General features: G+C 55.5%; 2 protein-coding genes across 4 annotated transcripts in view; one reads left to right on the forward strand and one right to left on the reverse strand.

The window, feature by feature from the left end:
- Window positions 1-2714: 2714 nt before the first annotated feature.
- On the reverse strand, window positions 2715-6134 carry SPR (sepiapterin reductase; the record flags this gene model as incomplete). Its single annotated transcript, XM_005532575.3, has 3 exons — window positions 2715-3696; window positions 4658-4948; window positions 5750-6134. Coding segments are annotated over 3 exons (867 nt in total), but the record flags the coding sequence as incomplete, so codon positions are not given.
- Window positions 6135-12807: 6673 nt separating this feature from the next.
- EXOC6B (exocyst complex component 6B) overlaps window positions 12808-16122 on the forward strand; it is a 281715-nt gene continuing 278400 nt past the window's right edge. For all 3 annotated transcript variants that reach the window (XM_088056403.1, XM_088056404.1, XM_088056405.1), the window contains exon 1: window positions 12808-13000. In XM_088056403.1, the coding sequence (XP_087912529.1) occupies window positions 12888-13000 (113 nt within the window). In that variant the 5' untranslated portion in view covers window positions 12808-12887. The remainder of the gene's footprint in view (window positions 13001-16122) is intronic.

Genomic DNA, 16122 nt, shown 5'->3' on the forward strand with positions numbered 1-16122 from the left:
GCACAAAGGGCACAGTGTGTCCCCAGCATGGGGAGGGGGCTCAGGGGGCTCCCCCGGGCACCTGGGGCCGCTGGGGCGGGCGGTGTCACCCCAAAGCATTGCCCAGACCCCTCCCCTCGTGCCCCAAACTGCTCCCGAGGCCATGGCAGGGCTTTCTGTGGCATTTTTTAGGGATTTCACCCGAGGAGGCACCTGAAAGGCTCCTGCCCCGGTTTTGTCTCCCTGCTCAGGGGGAAGGCAAAGGGGGGAAAGCTGGAAAAGAGATAAAATGCCCGGGCCGGGTTCTTGCTGCAAGAGGCAAGGTGGGAAGTTGTGGAATTTGGGGGGAATCAGAAGTATCCAGAGGGACACCCCATGGCTGGAGGAATTTTTGGGCTTGGAAGCTCGGCTGGATTGCCGGCAGGGAGAGAGAAATCCCCGGCTCTGGCCGGGATGGAGGAGAGGGAGGCTCAGCTTGGGCTGGGTCCCTGCAGGGTTCCCTGTCCAAATCCCTCTGCTCTCCGTGGGGAAACACCAATCCATGCCGGTACACCTGCCCAGGCGAGCTGGGAATTCCTAATTCACAGCTGGGAATTAAGAGAGCTCTGGAGCGCTCCAGACTCCTTTATTTTTAACACCTTTTTGTATTTCCCCTGCTCGAGCTTCCGGCAAAGCCCAGGCACCGGATCCTCAATTAAAAATGAGTGGCCGAGGGATCGCTGCGGAGGCAGGGGGAGGCTCCATCCCCTCCCGACATCCCGTTGCTTTTCCAGAGGCATTCCCGAGCTCCCCGCTCCAGCCGGGCTCTGTTCCCCGGTCTCGGGACGCCCTCAGCTGGTGACTGAAAATGTCGCGACAGGGAAATCAAAGCATTCGTGACGTTTTGCCTTCTCCAGCACCCGGGGGCACGGGCTGGCTCCCCGGCAAGGGAACGCAGGGAATGGGGGCGCCCAGAGGACCCTGAGAGGTGGAGCGATGCTGGCACCCAGGGGATGTCGGCACCCAGGGGATTTTGGTACCCAAAGATGCTGGTACCCAGGGATGCAGGTACCCAAAGATGCTGGTACCCAGGGATGCAGGTACCCAAAGATGCTGGTACCCAGGGATGCAGGTACCCAAAGACGCTGGTACCCAGGGATGCAGGTACCCAAAGTGATGCAGGTACCTGGAGGATGCTGGTAGCCAAGGAATGGTGAAATCCAGGGGATGCTGGCACCTGGGAGTGCTGGAAGCTGCTGAATTTTGTACCCCAGGGATGCTGGCACCTGGGAAATGTGGGTACCAGGGGATTTTGGTACCTGGTGAATGTTGGTACCAGGGAATGTTGGTACCAGAGGCTTTTGGTACCCAGAGGATTTTGATATCCAGGGGATTTTGGTACCCAGGGGATTTTGGTACCAGGGGATTTTGGTACCAGAGGATTTTGGTACCCAGAGGATTTTGGTACCCAGAGGATTTTGGTATCCAGAGGATTTTGGTATCCTGGGGATTTTGGTACCAGGGGATTTTGGTATCCTGGGGATTTTGGTATCCTGGGGATTTTGGTATCCTGGGGATTTTGGTACCCAGGGGATTTTGGTACCAGGGGATTTTGGTATCCTGGGGATTTTGGTACCAGGGGATATTGCTACCCAGGAATGGTGACACTCAGAGGATGCCCCAAAAGCGTCTCTGTCATTTCTCCCTGGGCAGAGTTCTGCTCCTGGAGTGGGAATCCCAAAGCCAGAAGATCCCTGGGGATCCCAGAGCGATCCCAAAGAGCTGCACAGTGGGATGGGGACACTGAGGGGATGGAACCCCTAAAAATGGAACATCCAGGAGAGCTGGGAGCACAAAGTGAGGGATGGCCTCACTAGAGAACAACTCCCACTACAGAACTGTGAGCACGAGGCTGATTGAGCAGGGAAATCCAAGAGTGGGAGCCCCAGCCCATCCTCACATCCATGGGATTTGCTCTTGGGATGTGCCTGGGGTGTGCAGGTTCCCCTTGGAGCAGAGGTGGAGTTTCCTCCCAGATGGATTTTTGCTCCTGCTTCTTCTTGTTGGGAGAGAGAAGAGGCTGGAAATGATCCAGGGCCCAGCACAAGGGACATGGAGCTGTCACAGCAGGGTCAGAGGAGGCCCCCGAGCTGCTCCAGGGCTGGAGCCAGGCTGGGAGAGCTGGGAATGTTCCCCTGGAGAAGGGCAAAATGCAGGGAATGCTGAGAGTCCCTGCAGGGGCTCCAGGAGAGCTGGAGAGGGACAGGAGCCAGGGAATGCCCAGAGAGCAGGAAGAGATGGGATCTTGGGAAGCTCTGAGGTTATTTGATGCACCAAAACAATATTCCTGCCCAAGAGGGGATGGAAAAAAACCCACAGGTGAGGACAGGGAGATATTTTAGCAGCAGCCAGTCCAGGGAAGCTTCCCAGCCCACATAAACCCCAGCAGGAATCAAATCCCAAAACAACGTTCCCATTGCCAGGCTTGGGAGCAGCAGAGAGGGGTTTTTGCTAATGAGAGTTTCCCAGGCAGGGATGAAAGCTGAAACCAGGCAGCAAGGCCGGCTGGGGAGGAGGGATTTGGGAACTGGACAGGATTAAATGAACACAGAATTAATGAAAGGGCTCAGAGAGGGGAGGACAGGACTCCAGGAGGGAATTCTGGTGTCTCGCTGGGTGAAGCCAGTGCTTAACCCAGGATCCTCCTCTCACCCTGCCAGGAATTCACCCACCCCTACAGACACAGCCAGAGCAGACATGCTTCACAATTTTAATGATTTTAGAACTTTTAATGCTTAGAGAGCCAGGGGTGCAAAATCTGAGCTGCAGGGTTGGGGTGGAGGGGGCACAGAGGGGCACTGGGCATTTCCAGGGCACACACGGCGTGCACTGGACTTCAAAAGAACTTTTCTGCATCAGCTTTCCAGGAGAAAAGTCTCTGTGTGTCTGTGCCTGCTGGAATCTGACGGGAAAAATGACAAAAAACTCCACAAATGATTAAAAGGAAGGGGCTGAAGCCCCAAAGAGAGGCTTGGACACAAAACCTGCAACAGGAGCAGGGCAGGAACTCAGGGCTGTGTCTTTGCTCTGACCAACTTTCTGTGAGCTGCTGATGCCAGCCAGGCTCCCAAAATTCCCAACTCCTCCAAGGCCAGCTCCCTCTCCTGGTGATTACCGGTCTTTGTGGAAAAAACCACCGGGAGAGGCTTTGCTGCAGCTTAACCCAGAGAACTGCGAGCCAAGAGCACCCTGAACCTCCCAGGGCTGTCCCATGGGGAAATCACCTCTGCTCCAGGGGTGGCTGAGGGATCTTTCCTGATCCCTCCTGATCCCTCCTGATCCCCAGGAGCTGAGGGATTCCAGCTCCTGCCAGCGAGGCTCAGCAGCAGGAGCTGCCCCCAGCCCCAGAAGGGCACCAGGGGTGTTTACAAGGCACACAGAGGCGTCTTCAAAGCTTCCCAAATCCCAGGATTTGAACAAGGTCCTGCTGGAGGCACCAGGAAAAGGCTCAGCTGGAAGCAAAGCAGGAAGGCAAAGGTGGAGGAAGTCAGATGTCGTAGAAATCCACGTGTGCTCCGGAGGGAAAGGAATCCTCCTGCAGGAGCCGGAGCAGCTTCTGGGCTGACACGGAGCTGTCGATGAGCTGCCCCTTCTCCTGCAGCTTCTGGAAGTGCTGGCGCATCCCGGGGTCTCCAGTCCTGGTCCGGGCCAGGAGCTGCATGTCTGTGTCCAGAGGCCCTGGGGGAAGGAAAAAAATCACCAAAAAAATCACTTAAGGAGAAAGGAAAATCCAGGGTTCAATATCCCCTCTGGAGCCAGGCTGGGAGAGCTGGGAATGTTCCCCTGGAGAAGGGCAAAATGCAGGGAATGCTGAGAGTCCCTGCAGGGGCTCCAGGAGAGCTGGAGAGGGACTGGGGCCAAGGGCTGCAGGGACAGGAGCCAGGGAATGGCTTCCACTGGGAAAGGGGAGATTGGGCTGGGATCTTGGCAAGGAATTCCTGCCTGGGCTGCAATTCCCAAATTTGCTGGGGCTGCTCCTGGATCCCTGGGAGTGCCCAAGGCTGGGTTGGGATGGATTTGGATCCAGCTGGGATGGTGGGACGTGTCCCTGCCCCCGGATGGGGTTGGAATTGGTGGGATTTAAGGTCCCCTCCAACAAAAAAAGGTCTGGGATTTGGGAGCCCCTTAGCTCTGGGAGAGCTGGGAATGTTCCCCTGGAAAAGGGAAAAATGCAGGGAATGCTGATAGTCCCTAAAGGAGCTCCAGGAGAGCTGGAATTTGGGAAAGGGCTGCAGGGACAGGAGCCAGGGAATGGCTTCCACTGGGAAAGGGGAGATTGGGCTGGGATCTTGGCAAGGAATTCCTGCCTGGGCTGCAATTCCCAGATTTCCTCTGGCTGCTCCTGGATCCCTGGCAGTGCCCAAGGCCGGGTTGGAGCAGCCTGGAACGGTGGGAACTGTCCTTGCCGAGGGCAGGGGTGGGATGGAATGTTTTTTAAAGTCCCTCCCCCGCCAGCCCAGTCTGGAATTCCGTAATCCCAATGGAAAAGCTGCCTGGGAGATGGCGCTTGAGCCCAGCTGCCGCATCCAGCACGGAGAGCTGAGGTCCCACTTCTGCCAGGAGCAGCACTGGGCTGCAGGAATCCCCGTTCCCAAGGGCAGGAGAAGCTGGATAACCGGCAGGGAGCCGCTCTCCTCACCCGGGGCGTAGTTGAGCACGCGGATCCCGGGCTCCTCCAGCGCCAGCACGCGGAACATCATGTCCCGGGCGGCCTTCCCAGCACAGTACAGAGCCCAGCTGGGGAAGGGCTCCAGGGCACACAGCGAGGAGATGTTCACCACGCTCCTGCTGCAGCCTGGCCGAGCCCCGAAGGCCTGCAGGGCCGTGGAGGTCAGCCACAGCGCCGAGCTGATGTTGAAGGAGAAGTAGGTGTTGATCTCCTCCAGGTCGGTGAGGTCCAGGACGGATTTGGAAATGTCGCCCAAGGAGCCTGGGAATCACAAATGTTGGATGGTTTGGGTTGGATGGGATCTTAAAGAACGTCCAGTCCCCACCAGGGACACCTTCCACTGGCCCAGGTGCTCCAGCCTGTCCATGGACACTTCCAGAAAGATGGAAAAGGAGTTGTTACAGATGGGATCGACCACACAACGGATCCCTTTGGCTGCCACATTCCACACCCAACACTTCAGAGCTTTGGGGTGCAGCACCCGTCAGGTCCTGAAGAGCCCAGCCCAGCCCATTTCGGGTCACACTGACCCAGCAGTGCCAGGGGCTGCCGTGCCACCCCTCTGCCAGCCTGGGGTCCCGTGTCCCCAAGGGCCACCACGGGCCCTCCTGCAGGAGCCCCAAATCCTGGAGCACCCGTTCCCCATGGGAACCCAGGGGTGATCTATAGCGAGAATGGGTAAAAAGGGAACCCGAGGCATTAACGGTGCGAGGAAGGACCCGCAAGGTGGGGCTAGAAGCTTCTGAAGGTTTGGGTTTGAGGAGCAGGGGGATAAGAAGGTGCAGGAAGGGAACCGAGTGTTTCCACACCACAGTAACACCTCGTGCTGCCAGGAACCCACCCCGGCAATTAACGCCTTTAATAAACCAACACCCGGACAGGGCACGGAGGGGCTGGGCTGGGATTCCCGCAGCTCCTTTATTCTTTCGGGTTATTTGCTGGCACCCCAAGCCCGGAGCAAGCCCCGGATCAGGCGGAACCGGGCTGGGGTGACCCGGCTGCCCCCGGGCGCGGAGGCCAGCGGCTCGGGGAGGGGACAGGAGGGGACAGCCGTGTCATTACCGGCGTTGTTGACCAGGAGCAGGCGGCCGAAGGACGGGTCCCGCAGCAGCTCCCGCAGGGCAGCGCCCGCCCTCCGCAGCCCCTCCTCGCAGCCCAGGTCAGCGGGCACGCACTGCACCCGCAGCTCGGAGCAGCTCCCGGAGCGCAGCTCGGCCGCCAGCCCGGCCAGCGGCTCCGCGGACCGGGCCAGCAGCAGCAGCACCGAGCCGGGCCCGAGCTGCGGGGCCAGGAGCCGCGCCAGGCTGCGCCCGAAGCCACGGGAAGCGCCGCTCACCACGCAGGCGGTGCCGGCCCAGCGCTCCGCTGCCGCTGTCGGTGCCGATCTCCATCCTGATCCCGATCCCGATCCCGACCCCGATCCCGATCCCGATCCCGATCCCGACCCCGACCCCGATCCCGACCCCGATCCCCACCCCGACCCCGACCCCGATCCCGATCCCGACCCCGACCCCGACCCCGATCCCGATCCCGACCCCGATCCCGATCCCGACCCCGATCCCGACCCCGATCCCGATCCCGATCCCGATCCCGATCCCGCTCCCGCTCTCGCTCCCGCTCCCGGCTCCATCCCGGAACCCAGCGGAGGGGGCGTGGGAACGCGCTTGACCACGTGACCCGCCCCATTCATGTCCCCGCCGCTTGGTGAATGGCCGCTCCGAGCGCGCGGGCAGCGCCGCCGGCTCTGATTGGTCGGTGGCGGCGGGCTCGGCCCGCCGCGCGCTCGGGGGGCGTGGTCGGATTGTGGCCGCTGTGAGGGGGGTGCGGCTTCCGTGAGGGAGCGGCGGGGCGGGACCGGGAAAAGGAACGGGAAAAGGAAAAGGAACGGGATAAAGAACGGGAAAAGGAAAAGGAACGGGATAAAGAACGGGAAAAGGAAAAGGAACGGGATAAAGAACGGGAAAAGGAACGGGAAAAGGAATGGGACCGGGAAAAGGAACGGGAACGGCACCGGGAACAGCTCCGGCAATCCGACTGCGTCCCTGGAGCGCCGGGCCTCGCCTGCCCACAGCGCGGCCGCCCCTGGCCTTTCCTCCGTTAATTAATTAATAACTATTATAATTATTAATTAATATAAGCTTTAAACTACCTTGTTGTATAAATTTCAAACTATCCTTTGCACAAGCTATAAATTGTTTTTTTGTGTATGGAAGAATTTGTAATCACTTAAAAAGGGGAAGTAGGAATAACGTGAGCTGAAAGGCTCTACAAACACATTTTCTAATGTGTTTTAATGCATTTAATGTGTTTTAATGTGTTTAATGTGTCTTAATGCTAACTTTGAGTTTTGTAGTAATTGAGGAAAAGGCCCTATGAAGACGTTTTTAGACAGCTTTAGGTTGTGAAATGATTGAAAGAAGCCTTGCAGAATGTGTGCTAACAGAATAAATGCTTGTTTAAAACTGTAACCAAAAATAATGCTATATTTATATTATTACTTTTATTATATTTTTTATAATATATTATCTATATACTTAGAGATATTTTAAAAGAAGGATGGGAGAGGCATCAGGAGATCATCTCAGACCACGTCCCCCAAGGGAGCTCCAAAATCCACAACTGCTGATCTCCAAAATCCACAACTGCTGATCTCCAAAATCCACAACTGCTGATCTCCAAAATCCACAACTGCTGATCTCCAAAATCCACAACTGCTGATCTCCAAAATCCACAACTGCTGATCTCCAAAATCCACAACTGCTGATCACCAAAAACCACAACTGCTGATCACCAAAATCCACAACTGCTGATCACCAAAATCCACAACTGCTGATCACCAAAATCCACAACTGCTGATCACCAAAATCCACAACTGCTGATCTCCAAAATCCACAACTGCTGATCTCCAAAATCCACAACTGCTGATCTCCAAAATCCACAACTGCTGATCTCCAAAAACCACAACTGCTGATCACCAAAATCCACAACTGCTGATTATGAAGAAAAGCAAATAGAAAATAACTGAAAATTTGAGGAAGTGCCTAGGATGGTGTAAGAGGCCACCATTCTAACCCTGAGCTTGTGCCTTGCTTGGGGTGGAGACCCAAGGGTGCTGCCAGGGATTGCGGAATCTCCATCCCTTTTATCCCAGGGATTGTCCCTGTACTCCTGGGGGATTGAGGGATCTCCATCCCTTTTATCCCAGGGATTGTCCCTGTACTCCTGGGGGATTGAGGGATCTCCATCCCTTTTATCCCTGGGATTGTCTCTGTACTCCTGGGGGATTGAGGGATCTCCATCCCTTTTATCCCTGGGATTGTCCCTGTGCTGCTGGGGGGTTTGGGGGGATCTCCATCCCTTTTTTTCCCAAGGATTGCCCCTGTAGTCCCGGGGGATTGGGGGATCTCCATCCCTTTTATCCCAGGGATTGTCCCTGTACTCCCAGGGGATTTGAGATCTCCATCCCTTTTATCCCAGGGATTGTCCCTGTACTCCCAGGGGATTTGAGATCTCCATCCCTTTTATCCCAGGGATTGTCCCTGTACTCCCAGGGGATTGAGATCTCCATCCCTCCATCCCAAGGATTGTTCCTGTACTCCCGGGGGGATTGAGATCTCCATCCCTCCATCCCAAGGATTGTTCCTGTACTCCCGGGGGGATTGAGATCTCCATCCCTCCATCCCAGGGATTGTTCCTGTACTCCCGGGGGGATTGAGATCTCCATCCCTCCATCCCAAGGATTGTTCCTGTACTCCCGGGGGGATTGAGATCTCCATCCCTCCATCCCAGGGATTGTTCCTGTACTCCCGGGGGGATTGAGATCTCCATCCCTCCATCCCAGGGATTGTTCCTGTACTCCCGGGGGGATTGAGATCTCCATCCCTCCATCCCAGGGATGCCCGGCTCTCCTGTGGAGTTTCAGAGGAGCTGCAGAGGCTCTGCAGCGCCTCCCTGGGAGCATCTCCGGCTCCAGCCCCTGATCAGGATCCACCCTGCGGTTTTCATCCCCGTTCCTTCCACTGCTCTGATTTGTCTCTTGGAATCTTGGTCCTCGGAAAGCTTCTGCCGATCCCGTGGTGACACCGGCAGAGGCCACCTTTCCTCCCTGTGTCACATCCGCAGTGACAGCTGGGGAAGAGATGGGGAGAGGAGGTGAACTCCGCGGAACTGGAGACACGAGCGGGGTGAGGAGCGGCTCAGGGAGCTGGGATGGGCTGGAGAATTCCTGAGGGAGCTGGGATGGGGCTGGAGAATTCCTGAGGGAGCTGGGAAGGGGCTGGAGAATTCCTGAGGGAGCTGGGAAGGGGCTGGAGAATTCCTGAGGGAGCTGGGAAGGGGCTGGAGAATTCCTGAGGGAGCTGGGAAGGGGCTCAGGCTGGAGCAAAGGAGGCTCAGGGGGAATTTCTGGCTCTGCACAAGTCCCTGGCAGGAGGGGACAGCCGGGGGGGATTTGGGATCTGCTGGCAGGGAACAGGGACAGGAGGAGAGGGAACGGCCTCAGGGCAGCTCAGGGTGGATATTGGAAATATTCCTACATGGAAAGGGCAGGGATGAGGTGCCCTGGCGGGTTCCAAAGCCCTGTGGAGGTGGCACCTGGGGACAGGGGTCAGTGCTGGCAATGCTGAGCATGGTTGGACTCCAGGATCTTAAAGGTCTTTCCAGCCTTAACGACTCTGAGTTTTCACCAGGCTCTCCTCACTCTTATCCCATCATGGTGCTTCACTTTGGGAAGTTCTTTTATCCCCTTTTCCTTCCATTAAGTGACAAAATTGGAAATTTCACTGAGTGCCCTTGGAATGAGATGATCTTTCCGGTCCCTTCCAAGCCCAAGCATTCCATAATTCCACATTATTTAAATCAGCAGCGGTGAGGGAGGCCCCAGGGTGTTGCAATATTTTATTTCTATCTGGGAAAATGAAACAACAAAAGGAAAAGCAGAACCCTTCATTGGTTCCACACTCTGGAATTGCTGCTCTCCCTCCTGTGGCATTCCCGAGCAAGGACAGCAGCAGTGCCTGGTGAGAGGAATGATGGATCTGTCTTTCCTGTGCTGGTAAAATAAATGGTAAATAAAACTAGCACTGAGAAATAAAAGAAACAATGGGATGGATTCCACTGATTAATGAATGGAAAAAAAGTTATTTACAAACAAACTGTAGGTTTGCTGGTGAATGAAATTGGACATTGAAAGATGAAAGAGACAATGGGGAAACAACATCAATTCTTAAGAATTAAAAATGAAGAGGGAGGGTTTATACATTAGAGGGGAATCTTGGGTGTCAGGGAAGTCTGTGCCTCTCAAGCACCTCAGCCAGTGGGGATAGAGGGAAGGGAAATGTGGCTGGGAAATTGGGATAAAAAGGAGGCTGAGTCCTCCAAAAATGGGAGAGACCCCAGGGGATGCCCCATGGCCTCTCCCTTTATTCAAATAAAGTTCCAGGATTCCTCTGTCTCCTTTTTGGACACCAACCTCTGGTGTTTGTGGATTAATTTTCCTGGCACTGGGAGCACCAGCGCTGTTTTCCCAGCACAAAGTGCTGATGGGAACATCCAGCTGTTTCCAAAGGGGCTCACACGGTGACACCTCGACCCGCAGGGCTGTTCCTGTGGGGCTTTTGGAGGGAGCTCCGCCGTGTCCTTGGATCCCAGAGCTCAGGGAATGCACCTGGAGGGGCCAGGATCCAGCTCAAAGGTGGGTCTGTGTCAGCAGGAGCTCCCTCCTGCCAGGGGAGATGTGTGTCAGGGTCCTCACAAACAATTCCGTGCGGGACAGGATGGGGGAACGGCTTTGGGATGGGGCTGGGTGTCTGTCCCTACTGCAAACAGCGGGTTTGGGACAGAGCCTGAGACTGCAAATGGGAATTCCTGAACTTTGGGGGTAATTCAATCCAGGTTTGGGACAGAACCCTGAGACTGCAAATGGGAATTCCTGAACTTTGGGGGTAATTCAATCCAGGTTTGGGACAGAACCCTGAGACTGCAAATGGGAATTCCTGAACTTTGGGGGTAATTCAATCCAGGTTTGGGACAGAACCCTGAGACTGCAAATGGGAATTCCTGAACTTTGGGGGTAATTCAATCCAGGTTTGGGATAGAACCTGGACAGACCCTGAGACATGAAACGGGAATTTCTGAACTTTGGGGTTAATTTCAATCCAGGTTTGGGACAGAACCTGGACAGACCCTGAGACTGGGAATTCTGAGACCCTGAGCAAATGGGAATTCCTGAACTTTGGGGTTAAATTCAAATTCTGGAACTTTGGGGTTAATTTCAATCCAGGTTTGGGACAGAACCTGGACAGATCCTGAGGCAGCAAATGGGAATTCCAGAACTTTGTGGTTAATTTCAAATTCTGGAACTTTGGGGTTAAATTCAATCCAGGTTTGTCACAGAGCCCAGACAGATCCCGAGGCAGCAAATGGGAATTTCTGGAACTTTGGGGTTAAATTCAATCCAGGTTTGGCACAGAGACAGACAAGGGTCTGCACAAGCAGGAGTTTCCGAGTTTTGGGGTAAAATGCCAGGTTTAAGGGGGAGCAGGCGCTTCGGGCAGGCTGTGCCTTCCTGGTCCCTCAGCATTGGGAAGGGAAAAGGACAGAGTTTGGGAATAAAAGGAATTTGGGATTAATTGGAATTTGGGATAAAAGGGAGGCTGTGCCCTCCGAAACCTCGAGAGAGAAAACCCCGCAGGCTGTGTCCCTTTATCCGAATGAAGGACTCCTCTGCCTCCTGTTATAGTTACATTTTATATTGTTGCCTTTTTACAAATATTAAAATGAATGTTATGTGTATAAGAATGGGAAAATTTGTTGTATTAACATAGTTTCCTTTATTTCTGTTAGAAACAGTGGTATAATACAGGTATGTTAAGCTATGACATAGCATTAAAACAAAAACTACTTTTGTCTGTATAACCAAGATAAAAAAAAGATGAAAAAGATGAAAAAGATGAAAAAGATAGCTGGAGACCCTTTTTTTTTCTTTTGTAAACTATGACAGCAGTGACCAGAACTCTGGGGGAGGAATTTATTGCATTTCTGCTATCAGGGAATGTAAATCTCGATGGCACCAAGAAGACTGATCTATTGGGAAGGGGACAAGAGAAAACTAAACAGAAGAACACCAAAGATCCTGAGAAGAATGTCTGAATATGTGTGAGAATTTATGTATGAGAATTTATGGATATGTGTGAGAATTTCTGGATATGTGTGAGAATTTATGGATATGTGTGAGAATTTCTGGATATGTGTGAGAATTTCTGGATATGAATGAGAATTTCTGGATATGTAGCAGGGTTCTGTTTTTAAGGGACAATCCTTTGTCAGTGAGGTGAATGCAGAGACACCCGGCCATATCTCTATACTTTACTTTATTTTTATCTCCTAATTGTTTTTTTATTAAACTTTTAAATTCTATAAAAATGATGTGAACCTCGTTTTTCAGAGGGCTGTGTCCCCTGAGGAGGTGTCCGAGCCATGGGGCTGTGTCCCCAGCTGGGGTACACCACGGGGACCGTGCCACGGAGCCGTGTCATTCACGGAGGTGTCCAAGCCGTGGGGCTCTGTTCTCTCCCGGGGGTCTGCACCCTCCGCGGGTACCCCCCCACCCAACCTCGGCTTCCTCGGTCCCGGGGCCGCCCTGCTCCGTCCATCCCTCCCTGGGTGGAGCGGCCGTGCAGGCCCGGCCCCTCCCGGACTACATCTCCCATGATTCCGCGCGGCTCGGCCCTATCCCGCACTACATCTCCCATGGTGCCGTGCAGGCCCAGCCCAACTCCCGCACTACATCTCCCATGGTGCCGTGCAGGCCCAGCCCAACTCCCGCACTACATCTCCCATGGTTCCCCGCGGCTCTGCCCCATCCCGCACTACATCTCCCATGGTGCCGCGCGGCCCAGCCCTATCCCTCACTACAACTCCCGTGGTTCCGCGCTGCCCAGCCCAACTCCAGTACTACATCTCCCATGATTCCGCGCGGCTCTGCCCCATCCCGCACTACATCTCCCATGGTGCCGCGCGGCCCGGCCCCTACCGCACTACATCTCCCATGGTGCCGCGCGGCCCGGCCCCTCCCGGACTACACGTCCCGTGGTTCCGCGCGGCGGAGCGGGGCCGAGCAGCCCCGGCGGTGCCGCTCCCGGCGCGGGGAGGGGGCCGGGCCGGGCCGGGCCGGGCGGGGCCGCGCAGGTGGAGCGGCCCCATGGAGCGGCCGAAGATGGCGGAGCTGGAGAGCCTGGAGACGGCGGCGGAGCACGAGCGGATCCTGCGCGAGATCGAGAGCACGGACACGGCCTGCATCGGCCCCACGCTCAGGTGCGCGCCCCGGCCGGGGGGAGCGGCGCGTCCCGTCCCGCCGGGCCGGGCTCGGGGCTGCCGGGGGGATGCGCCGGGGGGGCCGGGGGGAAGGGGGTCGTGCCCGTTGTCGCTGGCTGGCACTGTCACCGGCTGCGGGGACCCCTCGGGCCGCTCACGGCTCCTTTGTTCTCCAGCAGCCCCTTCCCCCGGCTCGCTGGGACAGCCCGGGATAACCCGGGATCATTCCGGGATCATTCCGGGATCATTCCGGGATCAGCCTGGGATCATTCCGGGATCATTCCGGGATCATTCCGGGATCATTCGGGATCATTCCGGGATCAGCCTGGGATCATTCCGGGATCATTCCGGGATCACTCCGGGATCATTCCGGGATCATTCCGGGATCATTCCGGGATAACCCGGGATCATTCCGGGATCATTCGGGATCATTCCGGGATCAGCCTGGGATCATTCCGGGATCATTCCGGGATCACTCGGGATCAGCCTGGGATCAGCCCAGTATTATTCCGGTATCATCCCGGTACCGTCCCGGTATCATCCCGGTATCATTTCGATATCGTCCCGGTACCAGCCCAATACCAGCCCGGTATCGTCCCAGTGTCATCCCGGTGTCATCCCAGTACCATCCCGGTACCAGCCCGGTGTCATCCCGGTACCAGCCCGGTATCGTCCCAGTGTCATCCCGGTACCATCCCGGTACCAGCCCGGTGTCATCCCGGTGTCATCCCGGTGTCATCCCGGTACCATCCCGGTACCAGCCCGGTGTCATCCCGGTGTCATCCCGGTACCATCCCGGTACCAGCCCGGTGTCATCCCGGTGTCATCCCGGTACCAGCCCGGTACCAGCCCGGTGTCATCCCGGTACCAGCCCTGTATCGTCCCGGTATCATCCCGGTACCATCCCGGTACCAGCCCGGTGTCATCCCGGTACCATCCCGGTACCAGCCCGGTGTCATCCCGGTGTCATCCCGGTACCATCCCGGTGTCATCCCGGTGTCATCCCGGTACCATCCCGGTGTCATCCCGGTACCATCCCGGTACCAGCCCGGTGTCATCCCGGTACCATCCCGGTGTCATCCCGGTACCATCCCGGTGTCATCCCGGTACCAGCCCGGTGTCATCCCGGTACCATCCCGGTGTCATCCCGGTACCATCCCGGTACCAGCCCGGTGTCATCCCGGTGTCATCCCGGTACCATCCCGGTACCAGCCCGGTACCAGCCCGGTGTCATCCCGGTACCAGCCCGGTACCAGCCCGGTACCAGCCCGGTACCAGCCCGGTACCAGCCCGGTGTCATCCCGGTACCAGCCCGGTACCAGCCCGGTACCAGCCCGGTGTCATCCCGGTACCAGCCCGGTACCAGCCCGGTGTCATCCCGGTACCATCCCGGTGTCATCCCGGTACCAGCCCGGCCGTGCCCGGTTCCGTGCGGTCTCCGCTGCCTTTCCCGGCTCCGTCTCTCCCGTCCCTCCGCACCCTCCGCTCCTTCGGGGCTCCTTCGGGGCTCGCTGGTGGCGCAGCTTTGCCCCGGCTCCTTCTGCCGTGTCCATCCCAAATCCGCGGCTGGTGAGGAATCACCCGAGCTGGGATTTTATTTATTTCAAATTTAATTTCAAATTTTATTTCAAATTTAATTTCAAATTTTATTTCAAATTTTATTTCAAATTTTATTTCAAATAACGGGATTTTATCTCCCATCAATTATCCGCATCCTTCTGCCCGGCTGGACCAATTCAGCATCGCTGCCCTGAGGTTCTGAGCCAGCACATCCCAAAAGTCGGGCAGGAGATCTCCCCGGGAATTTGGGGATTTCTCCCCGGGAATTTGGGGAATTCTCCCCGGGAATTTGGGGAATTCTCCTGGGAATTTGGGGAATTCTCCCCGGGAATTTGGGGAGTTCTCCCTGGGAATTTGGGGATTTCTCCCCGGGAATTTGGGGAGATCTCCCCAGGAATTTGGGGAGTTCTCCTGGGAATTTGGGGATTTCTCCCCGGGAATTTGGGGATTTCTCCCCGGGAATTTGGGGATTTCTCCCCAGGAATTTGGGGAATTCTCCTGGGAATTTGGGGAGATCTCCCCGGGAATTTGGGGAATTCTCCCCGGGAATTTGGGGAATTCTCCTGGGAATTTGGGGAATTCTCCCCGGGAATTTGGGGAATTCTCCTGGGAATTTGGGGAATTCTCCCCGGGAATTTGGGGAATTCTCCTGGGACTTTGGGGAATTCTCCTGGGAATTTGGGGAGTTCTCCCCGGGAATTTGGGGAATTCTCCTGGAAATTTGGGGATTTCTCCCCGGGAATTTGGGGAATTCTCCTGGAAATTTGGGGATTTCTCCCCGGGAATTTGGGGAGTTCTCCCCGGGAATTTGGGGAGATCTCCCCGGGAATTTGGGGAATTCTCCCCGGGACTTTGGGGAATTCTCCCCGGGACTTTGGGGAGATCTCCCCGGGATGTTTGCGTTACCCCGTGGGCTCCGTGCCTGGAGGATATTCCCATCTCCCCATCTGGAGCCTCCAAATTAAACCAGATTTCAATGGAAACGTTATTGCAGAGCTGGATTTGGGGCTGAGCTCGGTGAATTTTGGGGTTTCCAGGTGGGTTTGGAGCCTCGGCAGGCAGGAGCTCTTCATTCCCAACTTCCCAAAATCCTGATTTGGAGCAGCTCCTTGGCAGAGAAGAGGCTCAGAGGGATTTTTGGTGATGCTGGCAGGGAATTCCTGGAATCCTTGGAGCAGCAGAGCTCAGGATTCCCTTCAGCACCACCCCTTTAATTCCTCATTTATTCGAGTTTCTCGCAGCTTTTCTTCCTGCAGTTCTCCCGTGAATTTTTTCCAGGTAAAAATGAGCGGTGGGAGATGCCGGTGATGAGATTTCTTATTATTAAATAATAAATAAGAAATAATTTATTTAATAATAAATCCATTTTTAAACAATAAATCCACCCATCCATTGGGATGGGTGGGAGCTGCCAGGGTGAGCAGTGTGGGTGCTTTGCTTTATTTCCATTTCAGAGGATAAATGAGCTGAGCTCATTTCTTTATATTAAAGTTAGGTGGGGAGTTGGGTTTGATGTGTGAGCTGGAGAGAAATGCTCAGAGTGAGAGAGGTTTATTTGGGTT

The sequence above is a fragment of the Pseudopodoces humilis genome, chromosome 6, assembly GCF_049639895.1.
Source record: "Pseudopodoces humilis isolate 2021_Gansu_Grassland_sample_001 chromosome 6, ASM4963989v1, whole genome shotgun sequence".
NCBI lineage: Eukaryota > Metazoa > Chordata > Aves > Passeriformes > Paridae > Pseudopodoces > Pseudopodoces humilis.